We start from the raw sequence: 14,357 nt of genomic DNA on the forward strand, positions 1-14,357 counted from the left end.
TTGCATTCAAATTTCTTTGGAAAAAAAAAAAAATAAATGAATATATAAACATATTGATCTCCTGTCTTGTTCTGTCAGATAAGCGAAAGGCTACGTGAAATACGTCATGCTGCGACTGCCATCTCACACAGAAGCAAAATTGATCCCTGTGTTCTCCTCACGTTGTTTCTTTAACGTGACTTGTACATTTTCGATAAATCCTGGTGCAACACGATAGATATTTTATTTATCGTTATCAAAAGTTTCACCATTTTAAATTACCGCTTTTGAAATATTGTGTTGAAATTTTGACGAGTTGCAAGTATTCTTATTTTCCAGAAATATACTGAGACAATGTCAGCGCTATAGACATAGCGTTTTAATATTACTAGTTAGGAAAGTATACATTTTAGTCTAATAAACGTATCGTCGTTTCTCTTTTACTTTTAAGGAACAAAGCCTGAGTCCTTCGGTTTTAGATTTCAGGAATTTTCCAGTAAGAAATTGTAACAAATATTTAATAATAATTATTAAACGTTGTTACATAAAAAGTGGAACAGAAACGAATGTAAATCGATTAGACCAAAAATGTATCTTCTATTCTTCTGCACTTTCCTAATCTGTGATTTTCAAACACTCTGTATTGTGAATACGAGTATCAGTGTCTGAAAATATACTCTTCATGAAATTACTTACAACGATTGTCAAAACGATCTTCCAATGGGATAAAGTTACATGAAAGTATCTCGAATGTTACCAATAGAAATCTAAATTTTCGTTCTTATTTTCTGACAGACGTGGGTGTCCTACCAGCTACGTTTACCTAAAACATTTTCCTTATTTCAAATAATACATGAACATATTACTTGCGAGAGTTACAAGATTGAAGAAGAAACATACTGACGGCAATCGTTTCTTTACAGATGACGTAAAGCGGATCCGGAGAAAAATCTTGATTTTTTAAATGCAACAGTAACAGTATCACATGTGTGTGTTCCCATAGAAAATGTGACAGATTTTAAAAAGCAAACTCTCAAAAGAAGATTGCTAACAACTCCAGTATCTTCGTTTGTCTCATTATTTGAAAATTCTGAAAGCATTCATCCTACGCTACATTCGTCCCAGAATTCATATAAAATTTATTTTAAGAAAGAAAATTGACCTTCGGATTTATAAAAAAGGAAAAGCCAATTGCCACTGGTATCATGTATTTTGTTCGACCATATAACTTTGAAACATGGCATGTTGCCCTATTATTTGAAGCAATGTAGATATTAAATTAACGAGGTTGTTAGCTCATCAAGAATAAAATAGGTCACTTATGCCAATTATTCGAGAAATTTCATTGCTCTATTACAAGAAGATGTTCCTAGAAGCTTGATAGTATTTCCACATGTGCATTCTCTACTACATAGAAGCCAGCGTCCGTATGTGTATGAACACGATTCGTTTACGTGATCTGGTACTCGCTGTCACGGAATGACAGCGGATCGTGTGCCAGTTCGTCGTTGACCATTGCTACCGGTATCGATTCCAACAAAAGTCGTGTTCGTGGACGCATTTTGTTTCCCCGATCCGCTGCAAAACTCGTCACGCCTGCAATTTGTCGGCACACTGCCAACGGGGATGTTACCTCGAATACAGTAGCTTGTTCCTCTTTGACACGTTTACTTCTTAAAACGTTTTACGTGCTTCGCCGGGTGTAAAGCCTATAACGACCCCCATGAATACGTGTCCTCGGCTGCGAATGCGTTTTCATTCGATCTTTCATTCGATCTTTCCCTCTTTTTCATATCGTTGTATGTATATATATATATATATTGTCAATTTTTTTCTTTGAGTAGTGACAACTATGCCTGTTAGTAAGAATTGTTCAAATCAACGGCAGGTTGTAGTTAAACACGAAATTTTGCGGAATCGAGCTCTGTCCGTGGCATATCGTTGGTTTGCTAGACGAGTGACACAGCTAATTGGGAGAAAAATAAATTTTGAAACTGTTGAGATGAAAAGTTTCAAGTAGAAAATGATTAATTTACGAGAAAAGCCAATTACTTTGCAATGAAAACATTTATCAGCCTCCAGTAAAGTATTATTTATCTATATCGCTCGCTGAAGAAAGGATTAAAAGCTTATTTTATGAAATATGATATCCTTGTTAAATGGTATATTGATCGGATAATTGTGGCACTTCCAGTTTAGTAAATAGTTCAATTTTACAATTAACTCTCACGGATAGGAATCTCAAATGCGTCGCTCTACTGGCAAACCGACAACATCGCTTTAGATTATTCAGAATCGCTAACAAGTGCCTCGAAGTGAAGCTCGAGTATTGATTAGTTTGAAAAATTCTCTCTCTCTATATATATGTGTGTGTGTGTATATATATATATATATATATATACATAGGAATATATATATACGTAGGAAACGAGAACTAAATGAAACTTTAGTTTGAGGAAAGAAATTAACATTGAGATTGCACAAATTTAGAATATGCAGAATTTTGAAGGCGTCTCGATAAAAAAAATGTTTCACAAAAATAATAAGATTTATATACATTATAATTCGAAACTCTCTGTTCGCTAGTCCTATTAAAGTAACAGAGTATCTATTAAAGTAATATACGCGTTGGAATAGACGTAAGAATGTTTCAAACACTTGTTCTAACTTTTCAAATCATTTGCAAGTTGCTCTACAAAAACGTGGACTATTTAATGACGACTAGAATAGCGCATTAATTAATCCGTGATTTCGTTGACAAAATATCAGCTAGATAACCAGTTGCAGGGCTCTTGATCAGATTACAGTATCATAGAATTTCATTTAGAGCTGTTGTAAGCGGTACAGCTGACAAAACGAATTACCCTTTTATCCGAGGCTTATTCAAGCTAAACTTTTAGGCTTCATTGTCTTCTTAATCGTATCCGACTTCTTTATGACAATGTTGGTATAATTGGTCGATTTTTCTCTTTTTTTCTTTTGGTAAGGAAGACTGGAAGGAATAATGGACGTAAAAAAAGAACATTCATATATTCACCTGTTCCATTTTCTCCACTGGGCCGGATACGCGCGTCGTACCGTCCTGGTCCTAGAATGTCGTCTAACACTTCCTTCTCCTTTTCCCGGAAATTCACCACCTTTTTCTGCATCTGCGCACATCTGCAATCATAACAAGAAATATATAAATAACATCTTTTTTACACTCTATCGTCTTGCTGCTTGTTTTCAATTCCTTTGTTCTTCTAGACATCAAATTAATCTATAACTTATACGTAGAATGCCCATTTTGATGCGTCTTTTATACTTTTATGAACATAATGAAAGAAGCGGAATGTAAACAGAAATTTTCTTCGTATATTAAATACTATAATAAATACACTACTTCGATTATCTTGTATATTTTATATGATATATCTGAGGTGGATTAAACGTGTATGTGTATTTAATAATGCAACGAGTGGATGAAATCGTAATAGTTGGTTACATTAAAATCAGTGTGAGTACAAGTACAGAGTACAAGTACAAGTAGAGATCGCAGAAAGGATAACAATTCAACTATGTTTTAGGGAATACGTTCATATATATGTATTGACGGACTTATTACAAGAAGTTCAAAGTTATATTTGTTATGTAACTCCAGTTGAAGATTACCAGCAATCTTAGTAACAATCTGTCCGGAGCTCGTTTGCCTTTAGACCTTGGTACAACTTGGTACAATAATACGAGTCTCTCTAAATTCGAATTTTCTGTTGGCTCATGTACCACTACATATCTATCTTACATATTTTTGCATATTATATGCATTGTGTGCATTCTTATACCTTCAAATTTCCCACAAGTGCTTAAAACTCTACAATCTATTTATATATGAAAACTTGAAATTTATAATTATAGATTATATTATTGATTGATCTATTCAGAATTTTGTTCATTTCTCTAGACACCAAATTGATGCAAAATTTATATTTCAACCCTTGGAAGTAACAGATTCAATTGATTGCATAATCTTATCTTCGTTCAGACTTCTGTTGTTTTTCTGGACCTCGAATTGATAATAAAATTTAAATTTGAGCAGCTGGAATTTGTCATTAAAAGTTGAAAATTTGATTCTGATCGCGAATAGCTTAAACGTTGCTCGCTGGAACTTCCTGCACAACAATTTATTAACCAATAACATTATTAAATTAACGGATTACAGTTATTTTTCCAAAGTATTTAGTTTGTTTATTAAATGCAAGATATCGATTCCTGCAATTAGAAGCTTGAATGACAAAGAATGGATGAGAAACGTACCTTGATAGATGTAGCAAGAATGTTAGTAACACCAATAACTTCAATACTCCAGGCCACATTGCGGCAGCCTGTAATGCAGAAATAAATCATTGTTTAATGCTACAAGAGAATTTAATTCGTTAATGAAAGTCGACGTTTACGTTTTCATTCGTGATTGAAGTATGGTCTAGTAGGTTAAATAGCAATAATTCTGACAAAAGAAATATTTCAATCGATAAAATAATTCTTATGCATGTTTTCTACTTTTGGATCCCCTTAGAAAAGACTTATTAAAACGAAGAAAAAGTTTTATATTATCTTCAATTCGATCGGAAAATATAAATACTTCGATTTCTAACTTTTATTAGGAATTTATACGAGCCACGTAGAAGTCAAACTGGCTGACTCTATCGAAGTTAATCATTTAGTTTCTGAAAAATTAAACGTACGTATGTCTATTCTAATACCGGAATTGGGAAATTTTCTGTAAATGCGACTGTCTAGTTTGGCTTCTAATTACCTCGTATAAACTTAATCAGGAATGTTTTAACGAGAATTTTAAATTAACTTCGTCTTAAAATATTCAACAAAATTTAATATATGCATCGGTTCGAACACGGTTCACGCGCAATAAAAGTATACATCAACGGGTTATCAGCTGTATGCTACAAATACGCAGAGTCATGAATATATTATTATATTTATAAATATCCGTAATTTAGTTCTATGAGCACGCTAAAATTTATTATATCCCGGTGGAGCAAGTAAAAATCAAATAATTTCCAGAAGACAGACGCGATGAAATTTGCCTATTTAAAGCGAAGCCAAGTTATACAGACATATGTACGTGTAGCTGTAAACATGATAAACGACCGTCGGACAGGAATTACGATACTATGTTGGAAGCTTTCAACAGAGATTGGATCAGAAAATCTCAGAAAATGTGTATTGCAACCGATTAACTATCCAACGTCTGACTGTTGCTCGACGCTTGAGAATCAATTTTTATTTCCCGAAATTATCACACTATTGAAGTTTCAATGTTCAATTAATCAGGACTTTGAATATTTTTTTAAAACACCATAAAACGATTGACCGAACAAATCAGGCATTGTCTTGGAATCACACGATATGCATAAGACGCTCTAACTTTGTTTAAACACTTAAAAATCCTGCGACTGTATCTCACAGCAATTTAATAGGATTAGCAATTTATAAGGATGTTTTCTCCAAGAAGAGTGGAGATTATTTGAAAATCAGGCAAGAGAACAGAAACTCGTATATTTTTGAAGAACTGAACATTGCCTGATTTTGCGCGGACCGATTCTACTGGGCGAGCGTCTGACCGAACACTGACTTACTACACTGCCAGACACCGTAAGTGACCATACAGTTAAGGCAGCTTTGTTTTTCAAACGTGCCACCCCGCCTGTGTATACGTTGTTTTCCTTGATCGATGTTTTCCTCGCCGCTCAAACACGCATAAAATCGCAACGGCGTTGATCACCGTCGAATGTAAACGGCTCGATAACTCGAGGAGAAAACAACGACGAACTTTCGAAAACAGGCACGTATCGTTAATCAGTAAACAGCCTCCAAAAAAAAAAAAAAAAAAAAAAAAAAAACGAACATGCCTATAGATTTCTCATGAAATGAAGAAGCTCCTTCTCGATCATCGAAACCGCTTTGAAACTGCATTCCATGAAAATCGCTTAATTAATAATTAGCTTCGGCGGTAAATAAGGTGAGAGGGAAAGCAGGTGATTTTATTAACTGAAAATCGGTTAATTAGTAATTAGTCTTTGCAGTAAACGTCGGATGAGAGAAAGTGACAAAGGTGGGTTTGACCGAGCGCGAAAAATGGATTTTCATTAAGAGAATCGACGAAACTATGAATTATCCGGCTTGTAATTAACGTTATCTTGGAAATTGGACGAATTCGTGAATTCCATGTAATTTATTATATATCGTCGAGCTCTCTTGTTCTTGGAAAAAGAGTAAATGGAACGGGTCGATTGAATAATGCGATGCATCGCGCGTTCCATTTAATTACGCAAATCGCGCGAGAAGCTGAAAGTTGAAAGCGACAACAGGATACACGAAAGGCAAATGATTGCTGCGAACGGTACTCCATACGAATTAGGTCAGCATCGGATGTGTATATAGTATACGTGAGTTGTGTATATATACATATACATATATGTAAGCGTTTGTATATATATATATATATATATATATATATATATATATATGTACATACATATATACGTGTGTGTATGTGTGTACACGTATGCGCGGAACGTGTTTGTATTGCTGCTTCTCGAGAGCGCTTAAGCAAGAGTGTGAATAAATTTCTTTATCAAACAAATCCTGGATACATGGACGTGTTTTTAAGTAATTGCTTTCCCTCCGTTGCTAAACACCTCCATCTGGCGTTAATTTTAATCAAGTAAAATACACTCGACTTGTTCCGCTCGACACATTTCATCTCACTTTACGAGCTTTACAAAACCGCCGTGTAAAAGAGTGGTGAAAAAAATGTTGTGCCATTTCATACGGGAAATATCTCATATAGAAAGTAGTTGATCTCCTATTCCTTCTTTTTCTTGTTTCTCGGTTACGCGTCTTTTCAAGTTGCACGTAATAGCCAGGGATGAAACGTGTAACGAGGCATCCCCAGTGACACCACCGAGAGAGGGTGTACGGTAACGAGTTAGTCATTAGTTCGCGATAACAAAGCAAGCCTATGTTTTTCCTAGCGACTAGACAACCAACATTCATACAGAAGTCGAGGGATCCATATCTGTGTTACGCACAATCCCCACCACGAGCTCCATCTCGTTTCGCTATTCTATCTAAGCCTGTCTATATTCCCCTGTCTTCCTTGTCAATCTTTCTATTGACCTATACTACGACCTCGATTGACCACCAGACCAGATTGAACTCTGCTCGCCGATTTTTCTATCAATTTCGTTTGTTCTGGCTTCGACTCGTTCCCTTTCACGAAAAAGGTTGATCAAGCAGAAATTTCAACGTTCACATTGGTCCAGCCACAGCCAATCGTAAAATAAATTAATACGGTAGTACATGGTGATTAACGAGGATAATCGGTTGAAATGCATTTGAGGGAGACGTTTGGAATGTTTGGCCGTGGGTGGTGGCCCCGAATCGTTGCTGCACACAACACTCTGGATGCGTTTGCAAATTGTCATTACCCGGTATTAATTTAGGGTCTAAACGAAGCGATACGATATGAGAAAAGAGAAAAGTCGTAGTTACCTGGAGAAGCTGATAATCCTAGGCAATGAGGGCTCCGTGATGCAGTGATACTGGCATGGCGCTTTCTGGTACGACACTGGAACTGTACTCGACTCGTGAAGTGTCCTACCTCGAAAGGTTCGTCTCCTGGACTGCCACCGTTCAGAAACCTACATACACTCACACCTACTACCTGGTTGCTGGCACGCTATTGATCCTGGCCCAGACACCCGTCGACCCACGCAGACGCTTAGCGTTGCCGCGTCGCTTTAGCAACATGACGTCATTCGACTCCCCAAACCCCGTACCGCAACGGAGCTAGTATGATGCATCGTCCTTTTCTTCCTTCGTTTCGTACGGTTACCATCACGAGCGCTACTAATTCTCGCCTAACATGTCCCACCTACCGTTCGTCTGACACTCGTACCTCTTCTACCTCCAAATATCATGATTTTCAACATGACCGCATCAATTGACATGTTCACACGTACCGATAGAATCATATATATTACCGTAAACAAAGGTTTCCATATTCTTTTCCCGAATGTTTCCTGATCATTTCCAAAGTGCACGCTATCGACGATCAGACCTATTCGGCAGAATTTCATGAAAAGAATACTTTCGTTCGATTAATATCGGAACGATATCGAAATTTCCGAAAGCTAAATCAAATTCGATCGTTTATATCGATTGATCACACCGATGTATCTTATATAGAACGCTTTAATTATCGATTATTCTAATGATTTTTCGAGAGAAATGCACCTTGAATCATTAAAAATAATTTTTCGATTATCGCAGATTCTAGTAAGACAAATAGAATAGTAGATCATGGAAACTACGTATATGTCTATAAATTCATCTTATGTAAACGTATTATCACGTAGAACATTAGCATCATAAACATCATAAAATGCAATTTTAAGAGCAAGATATACTTTATTGTGACCTACAAAAAAGTTGGCTAGCAATTTCATAAACACATGCATAAGGAAGAAACAACACGTATTTCAGTCTTTTACATTTTTCTGAATTTATTTTATTTACTTCATAGAATTACATTCTATACAGTAACTACACCTACAAAATACGGATAAAACATATTACTTATCGATCAAGGATACAATTTGACTGCGGAATCCATTGATAAAAAAGATTCTTCATTAACTAAGTTGATAAAATCATACGTAATTAATTTTTGATGGAGAAATTAAGAAAATGCATTACAAATAATTTTTTAATTCAGTTCTCTGTTGTGATTGGTATTGCTGACGATTTCTAAACCTCTTTTTGTCATCCATATTTTCTGAGGCTCCTTTGTTTCGGCTACTAAACATCATTGGCCTTAGTATAAATTCTTCCAAAGTATACTTAAAAAAATAAAAATTATACATTAATTACAAAGTATAATTATGAATTTCTACAAAATTGCTGTAACTTACATTGGTTTGAATAAAATCTTGCTTTCTTGCTTGTTCTATTAAATTAAGTAGTTGTTTGCTTTCTTCTACATTTTCTGCCTTCAATTTTTCTTCTAGTTCATACATCTGTAAAGCGAATATAAAGCAATATAAGGAAGAATGTAGAGAAACCCATGCTATAATTATTACGTAAGGCCTGATTTAATCAAAACTAATAATTAACAGGACAAATTAAACAATGCACATAAATACCGATATTGAATTAACTTTACAGCAATAAACTTTAATTTTACATACCACATCAGCAAAAAAATAGTAAGGTTTAACATGAGCATTATCTTGTTCTAATCCATATTTCAAGATAGGAATTATTTGTATATATCGTCCCAAATGCAGATATGCCAACATTTTAAGACCTTTAACACTCATAATTCTCTCTAGTGGTATTGTACTTAATATGTCCAGAGCTATTTCAGGTTTATTATTTTTAATCGCTAAACATGATAACAATGAACAACTTCTTATAGAAGGCTTTATTTTATCATACTGCTGTTTCCAATGATCTAATGCGTATTCTAGTGCCTCTGGAGTATTCTAAATAAAAAATGTGATTAATTAAAAACCTAAAATATTAATTAATATAATATAGAATTACTAATTAAAAAGTACCTCCTTCAGACATCCTGCATACATTAAGACGTTAGAGCTCCCAATGTAATCCATACCATTCTTATCCAAAACTTTCTGGTATACCTCTCTCATTTCTTTGTACATACCATTTTTATATAACAAACACATTAAAATACGGAAAGATGTGCGGTAATCAAAGCTTTCTTTCAATGCATTATTATCAAATGCCTCTAAGGCATATTCTGGTTGATTCAAATGATAATACATTCTCATTACAACTGGTCCAAATACGTATCTACCAAACTTCTTTTCTTCTTGTTTCTGAATATACTTCTCTAACATATTATTTAACAGTTGCATATCACTTTCATTAGCTTGTGCCAAATGTATCATTGCTTTTAAATCTTCTGTATATACCACTCCGTTCTGATCCTGACATATTTCCTGCATTTTTTCACGAAATGTATTTTCTATCGTCATAAACTGATTGCGAAATACGTATCTCGTATTCTCATACGATGATACGCCTAAGTCTCGTTCCGTATACATACACCTAACCCCAACTACAAACAAAAAAAAGTACTATTAAAAATCAACCGGAAATCTTTTATTTATTTTAGAATCAATATTAATATTAATATTTGAAACCATTCTTTTCTCATATTATTTGCGTTATGGTCATTTTTGAACTCGTTATTCTAATTTAAGTCCATGTAGTACAGGTTTAGGTTAAGAATATAACGTACCATTTATAAAATTATACTTGAAAAATGCATTATTTGCCAGAGAAATATTTAATCTACAAAGTCCTCGAAGATTGGTCGCCATGGTTTAACGAACAAATAATATTTTATATTTAATATCAGTTATATCAGTATAGTAACAAGACCGGACGAACAAACTTTCGACTACTCCTCACGCTTCAAACACGTAAAAGGCCCATGTTCTCTACTAGAACGGAAATGATAGTAGAGAAAATCACGTAGTTTCCGATTTTATGGACAACTATGATCAATAGTACAATTGAGGTATAATTGATGCTCTGTTATCACAATTATATCACTTTTTAATGTAATAAAACGATTATTTTATCTGTTTTAAGCAGTTTCTGAAAAGTAAAGTCAAATTCATAAATAAATAAAATATTTTTACCGGATGAACTTATATCTTGCTTGGACTATAATTTGTTTTAAAATATGTTATATTTTTGTAAAATATAAAATAATTCTCTATTTCTAAAATAAATTGGTCCTAATTAGTCGATCATTTACTTCATGTTGCATTCAATTAGAATCAATACTTTTTATGCAATACGATACATATAACACGTGAAAATTAAGATGATTTTCATAAAAATAACTTTTGCCCACTAACTTAGCATTTCTAAACATTTTTAAACGAGACAGCTAAATTGATTAATTAATCAGTAGTTAAAACTTTATAGTTTTCTGAAATAAGTAATTACATTTTCTAGCATTGTTTTTTATTTCATTCTTCTTTCTTAACATTTATTCTACCTTATTAATCTATGCTGTATATTTTTATAAAGTTAATGCAAGGAATATATTGTAATTTATTTATTCAGTCCTTATTGCTACTTTACATTGTACATTACATTACATCACATTTTGCTATATTATGTAATACTTTCATGCTTAAAATTCTCTTTCGATTACTTGTATTTATCAAATTTTGTATTAGTTACAATTTTCAGCATCTTTAAATCTGTATCAATTTATTCCATCACTTTAACTATCGTTGGTGACTAATTTTTTTTCATTATATTTAAGTGAATGCCTTTTATATTACACTTATTCAGCTTAAAATGAAACTTACAATTACTTAATAGGTACTAAATGACATAGATTTTCATGATACTGAATGATTTAATCCTAAATTAATAGGACAGTAAAGAATGTTGCAAAGAACTAATACTTATATTAAGAGCAAAAAATAAAAATTACTTTAATGTACTGTCAGATATATGCAATTTTTTCTCACTTCTTCTTTTTAATTGATATTTGTTTGAAAGAACAACATTACGTAATGTTGAATGAAGAAATCTTTTATTAATAGATTCCTTTGGTTTTATCCATCCACTGGGTCCCATTATTTCTGCTCTTTTTGCCCCAATCTTAGCTTCTTCTAATAATGCCTCAACTGCGAGTCTAAAAATCAAAATAAAAAATTCTATATTATATCCTAAATTAGTTCAACAAACAGACTATAGCAAGTATTTTGAAATATAATAATTTTATTAATTCTCAACAAACCGATTATGTCAGGTTTTACATTATTGTCATTATTTTATGATCTTGAAAGCGTCTTATTATCTCTGATGAAATACATATGCAAATAATACAAGTTAACCTTTGTATTGAAGCATGAACAAAGTGAAGCCTAAACTCACCTGTTTAATGTTTCATCATCCATTTTCTCAATATTTTATAATTTTCTCAACCCTTGCACGCAAAACATGAGAACTTTCTCGTTAATTTATATCTTTCACAGACGAACGAAATTGTTCCTTAACAAACAATGAATTTTATTGTTCGTTACAGACAGTAGAAAGATTTTTAATATTCTTCTTGTTACATACTAAATAAACAAATAGTTATCACGTAAATTTATAATAAGAATAAAATTATACTACCTTTATGTACATTATTCCCGTGTTGACATAAACAACAGATGTTCGTATAAATGAAGGTTAAGTTTATGTCACAAATTAAGTTATGTGCGCTTACGAATACCTCCTATATTTATATATTTTCATTCGTGATATTTAATTTATAATATTTTAATAACTTGAATACAAAAATATTAGATTGATACTATTTACAATCTGCAAGATATCATTTGGTAATGGTAAATTATATTCTAGCATATTTTTAATGCATTTCTTAAATTTTACATCTAAGTAATTTTAATAGTTGAAAATAAAGTACATGAATTTGATAAATTATAAGTATGTAATTGTATTAGAGAATATTGCATGTAATTGTTTTAAATGCACATTATTTTAAAAATATATCAAATAAAATTATCTATTTATTATACAAATTCAAATATTCAGTTAATTAATAATTTAAATCTAATTTTATTTTAGGATGATGGAAGATCCTGAATTGATTGAGTTAAATAAATTAAAAAATGAGCTTGTTGCAAAAGCAAATAACTTAGTTGAAAAATTAAAAGAACAGGAAAATCAGCAAGAAGTTGTTATGTTAAAGTTGTATTATATTTATCCTTAAATTTATCCTTCTATATCAAATCTATTATATCCTTGATATTAATTTTTATTATTTCTAAATCAGTTTGCCAAGGACTGCAGAATCTGGTAATAACACAAAAGAAAAATTACAAGGACAATATACACATATACTATGTAATGTTTCTTGCGGAGTCTCTGGTATAACATTTAAAGATACAGATAAGAAATGGTTGCATGATAATGTCTATAAATATACAACTTGTTTAAAAACGAAAGCTTTAAATTTATATGTAGAGTTAACAGTACAATTGGAGGTATATAACACAAAATAACACTACCTATATAATAAAATACATTGTTTTGATGTATTATTTTTCCGCTATATTTTAGGATGAAAAAGAATTTGAAATTTGTGATATAACATGTCATTTTATAAATATTGATAAATGTTATATGTTGGAGATTGAATCTTGGGTACAAAATATGACTAGAATGAAAAATTTTTCACTTCTTACATCTGGTAATTTACAAGTTATATAATTTTATGTGTAACACGAGAAAGTAGTACTTAAACATTAAAGATTTGTTCTTCTAGCAATTTCACAATACAGTGAGGAAAACATGGTAAGAAAAAGGATACTTAATAAGTTGAATGATGGGAAGTATGTAAGTTGTAAACAGTGTAAAGAAGAAAATGGTGGAGTTTTAGTATATATACATTCAACTGAAAACGTAAAGCATGTGTATTTAATACTTCAATGGTCAGTATTGTTTTCGGAGCGGTATTGGAAAATGGAGCATCATTTTGTCATAAATCCTGAAAAAACTGATAATATATGTAATCAGCACTTTCCTCTTACTGCAAAGTTTGCACAAGAAAATCAATCTTTGCTGCAAAATTTTTGCAAACCAAACCTTACAAAAGAAAATGTCATTGACTTATGGGATGATCTATGTTCTGTTATTGACATGTATGAAGATAGTAATCAGTCGGAAATTAATGATGATATGGAGTAATATTTTTTTTAACTTAAACTATTATAAACGTTACTGAATAAACTATCGTCGGATAATGTATGATAATAAAGAATCAATAAATATTTATTTCAAATATATTTGGTGCATTATAACTTTAACATTTTCATATTTTCATATACAGGTTATGTTAAGAAGTATGGAATTAATGAAATTGTTCTTTTTCGTGACATAACATCTTTTTAATACTCGTATTAAGATGTATTTAACAATTATTGTCTATTTTGATCAATATTTTTGATTAATGTCTTTATATATGTAAATAAGAAATTGCAAAGTACAACTCCCCAGTGGCGCAATCGGTTAGCGCACGGTACTTATATGACAGTAAATTTGTGAGCAATGCCGGGGTTGTGAGTTCGAGCCTCACCTGGGGAAATTTTTTTTTATGTTTAAGTTCATAATATTTGAATTTAAAACATGTAAAACATATCTTACATCTTCTATGTTTGATTATTACATACAACTAATTATCATATTAAACATGTTTTAAGACAGAAATCTAATAAGTATATTTATTTGTACTGTTCATACATTATTGGATACTT

At 32.1% G+C, this 14,357-nt stretch overlaps 4 protein-coding genes and 1 non-coding gene across 15 annotated transcripts in view; 2 read left to right on the forward strand and 3 right to left on the reverse strand.

Annotated features, from left to right (window-relative positions):
• The window catches only part of LOC117217249 (glutamate-gated chloride channel), a 38,573-nt gene extending 30,893 nt beyond the window's left edge, over positions 1–7,680 (reverse strand). For 3 of the 10 annotated variants that reach the window (XM_033464719.1, XM_033464718.1, XM_033464717.1), the window contains exons 1-3: positions 7,531–7,678; positions 4,273–4,340; positions 3,017–3,138 (exon numbers count right to left, since the gene is read on the reverse strand). In XM_033464719.1, the coding sequence (XP_033320610.1) occupies positions 3,017–3,138; positions 4,273–4,331 (181 nt within the window). In that variant the 5' untranslated portion in view covers positions 4,332–4,340; positions 7,531–7,678. Of the gene's footprint in view, positions 1–3,016; positions 3,139–4,272; positions 4,341–4,700; positions 4,802–5,556; positions 5,582–7,530 lie in introns of those variants that run through there. The other 7 variants (XM_033464711.1, XM_033464710.1, XM_033464715.1 and 4 more) reach the window with 6 other exon arrangements.
• Positions 7,681–8,523: 843 nt separating this feature from the next.
• On the reverse strand, positions 8,524–10,528 carry LOC117217317 (pentatricopeptide repeat-containing protein 2, mitochondrial-like). The gene is made up of 5 exons (XM_033464832.1): positions 10,307–10,528; positions 9,600–10,123; positions 9,228–9,524; positions 8,952–9,056; positions 8,524–8,879 (listed from the first exon to the last, which is right to left on the reverse strand). Exons 1-5 carry the CDS (start codon positions 10,386–10,388, stop codon positions 8,733–8,735), a joined length of 1,155 nt encoding a protein of 384 aa, XP_033320723.1. The 5' UTR covers positions 10,389–10,528; the 3' UTR covers positions 8,524–8,732.
• Positions 10,529–11,122: 594 nt separating this feature from the next.
• On the reverse strand, positions 11,123–12,142 carry LOC117217300 (protein POLR1D-like). Its single transcript, XM_033464808.1, has 2 exons — positions 11,971–12,142; positions 11,123–11,728 (listed from the first exon to the last, which is right to left on the reverse strand). The coding sequence occupies exons 1-2, from the start codon at positions 11,991–11,993 to the stop codon at positions 11,521–11,523; spliced, it is 231 nt and encodes a 76-aa protein (XP_033320699.1). The 5' UTR covers positions 11,994–12,142; the 3' UTR covers positions 11,123–11,520.
• A 144-nt stretch (positions 12,143–12,286) lies between these two features.
• On the forward strand, positions 12,287–13,889 carry LOC117217299. Of its 2 annotated transcripts, none has more exons than XM_033464807.1 (5): positions 12,287–12,422; positions 12,670–12,792; positions 12,878–13,088; positions 13,165–13,294; positions 13,370–13,889. In XM_033464807.1, exons 2-5 carry the CDS (start codon positions 12,671–12,673, stop codon positions 13,789–13,791), a joined length of 885 nt encoding a protein of 294 aa, XP_033320698.1. In that variant the 5' UTR covers positions 12,287–12,422; position 12,670; the 3' UTR covers positions 13,792–13,889. The 2 variants fall into 2 exon arrangements, with proteins under 2 accessions (XP_033320698.1, XP_033320697.1); XM_033464806.1 differs by having other exon boundaries at positions 12,338–12,428; positions 13,370–13,841.
• Positions 13,890–14,093: 204 nt separating this feature from the next.
• Trnai-uau lies at positions 14,094–14,187 on the forward strand. Its single transcript has 2 exons — positions 14,094–14,131; positions 14,152–14,187. It is a non-coding gene; the product is annotated as a tRNA-Ile (tRNA).
• The last annotated feature ends 170 nt before the right edge of the window (positions 14,188–14,357 follow it).

This window comes from Bombus bifarius, unplaced genomic scaffold (genome assembly GCF_011952205.1).
Source record: "Bombus bifarius isolate JDL3187 unplaced genomic scaffold, Bbif_JDL3187 scf7180000007975, whole genome shotgun sequence".
Taxonomy (NCBI): Eukaryota; Metazoa; Arthropoda; class Insecta; order Hymenoptera; family Apidae; genus Bombus; species Bombus bifarius.

Bases quoted from the DNA above. Each gene is read 5' to 3' on its own strand.
- LOC117217299 (XM_033464807.1), top strand. From the start codon at position 12,671: ATGATGGAAGATCCTGAATTGATTGAGTTAAATAAATTAAAAAATGAG. The intron at 13,089-13,164 runs GTATATAACACA...GCTATATTTTAG, and splicing joins AGTTAACAGTACAATTGGAG to GATGAAAAAGAATTTGAAAT. The intron at 13,295-13,369 runs GTAATTTACAAG...TTGTTCTTCTAG, and splicing joins TTTTTCACTTCTTACATCTG to CAATTTCACAATACAGTGAG.
- LOC117217300 (XM_033464808.1), bottom strand. From the start codon at position 11,993: ATGGATGATGAAACATTAAACAG. The intron at 11,729-11,970 runs GTGAGTTTAGGC...TTTGATTTTTAG, and splicing joins GATGATGAAACATTAAACAG to ACTCGCAGTTGAGGCATTAT.
- LOC117217317 (XM_033464832.1), bottom strand. From the start codon at position 10,388: ATGGCGACCAATCTTCGAGGACTTTGTAGATTAAATATTTCTCTGGCA. The intron at 9,525-9,599 runs GTACTTTTTAAT...TTTTTTATTTAG, and splicing joins ATGCAGGATGTCTGAAGGAG to AATACTCCAGAGGCACTAGA. The intron at 9,057-9,227 runs GTATGTAAAATT...TTCGCTTTACAG, and splicing joins ACTATTTTTTTGCTGATGTG to ATGTATGAACTAGAAGAAAA.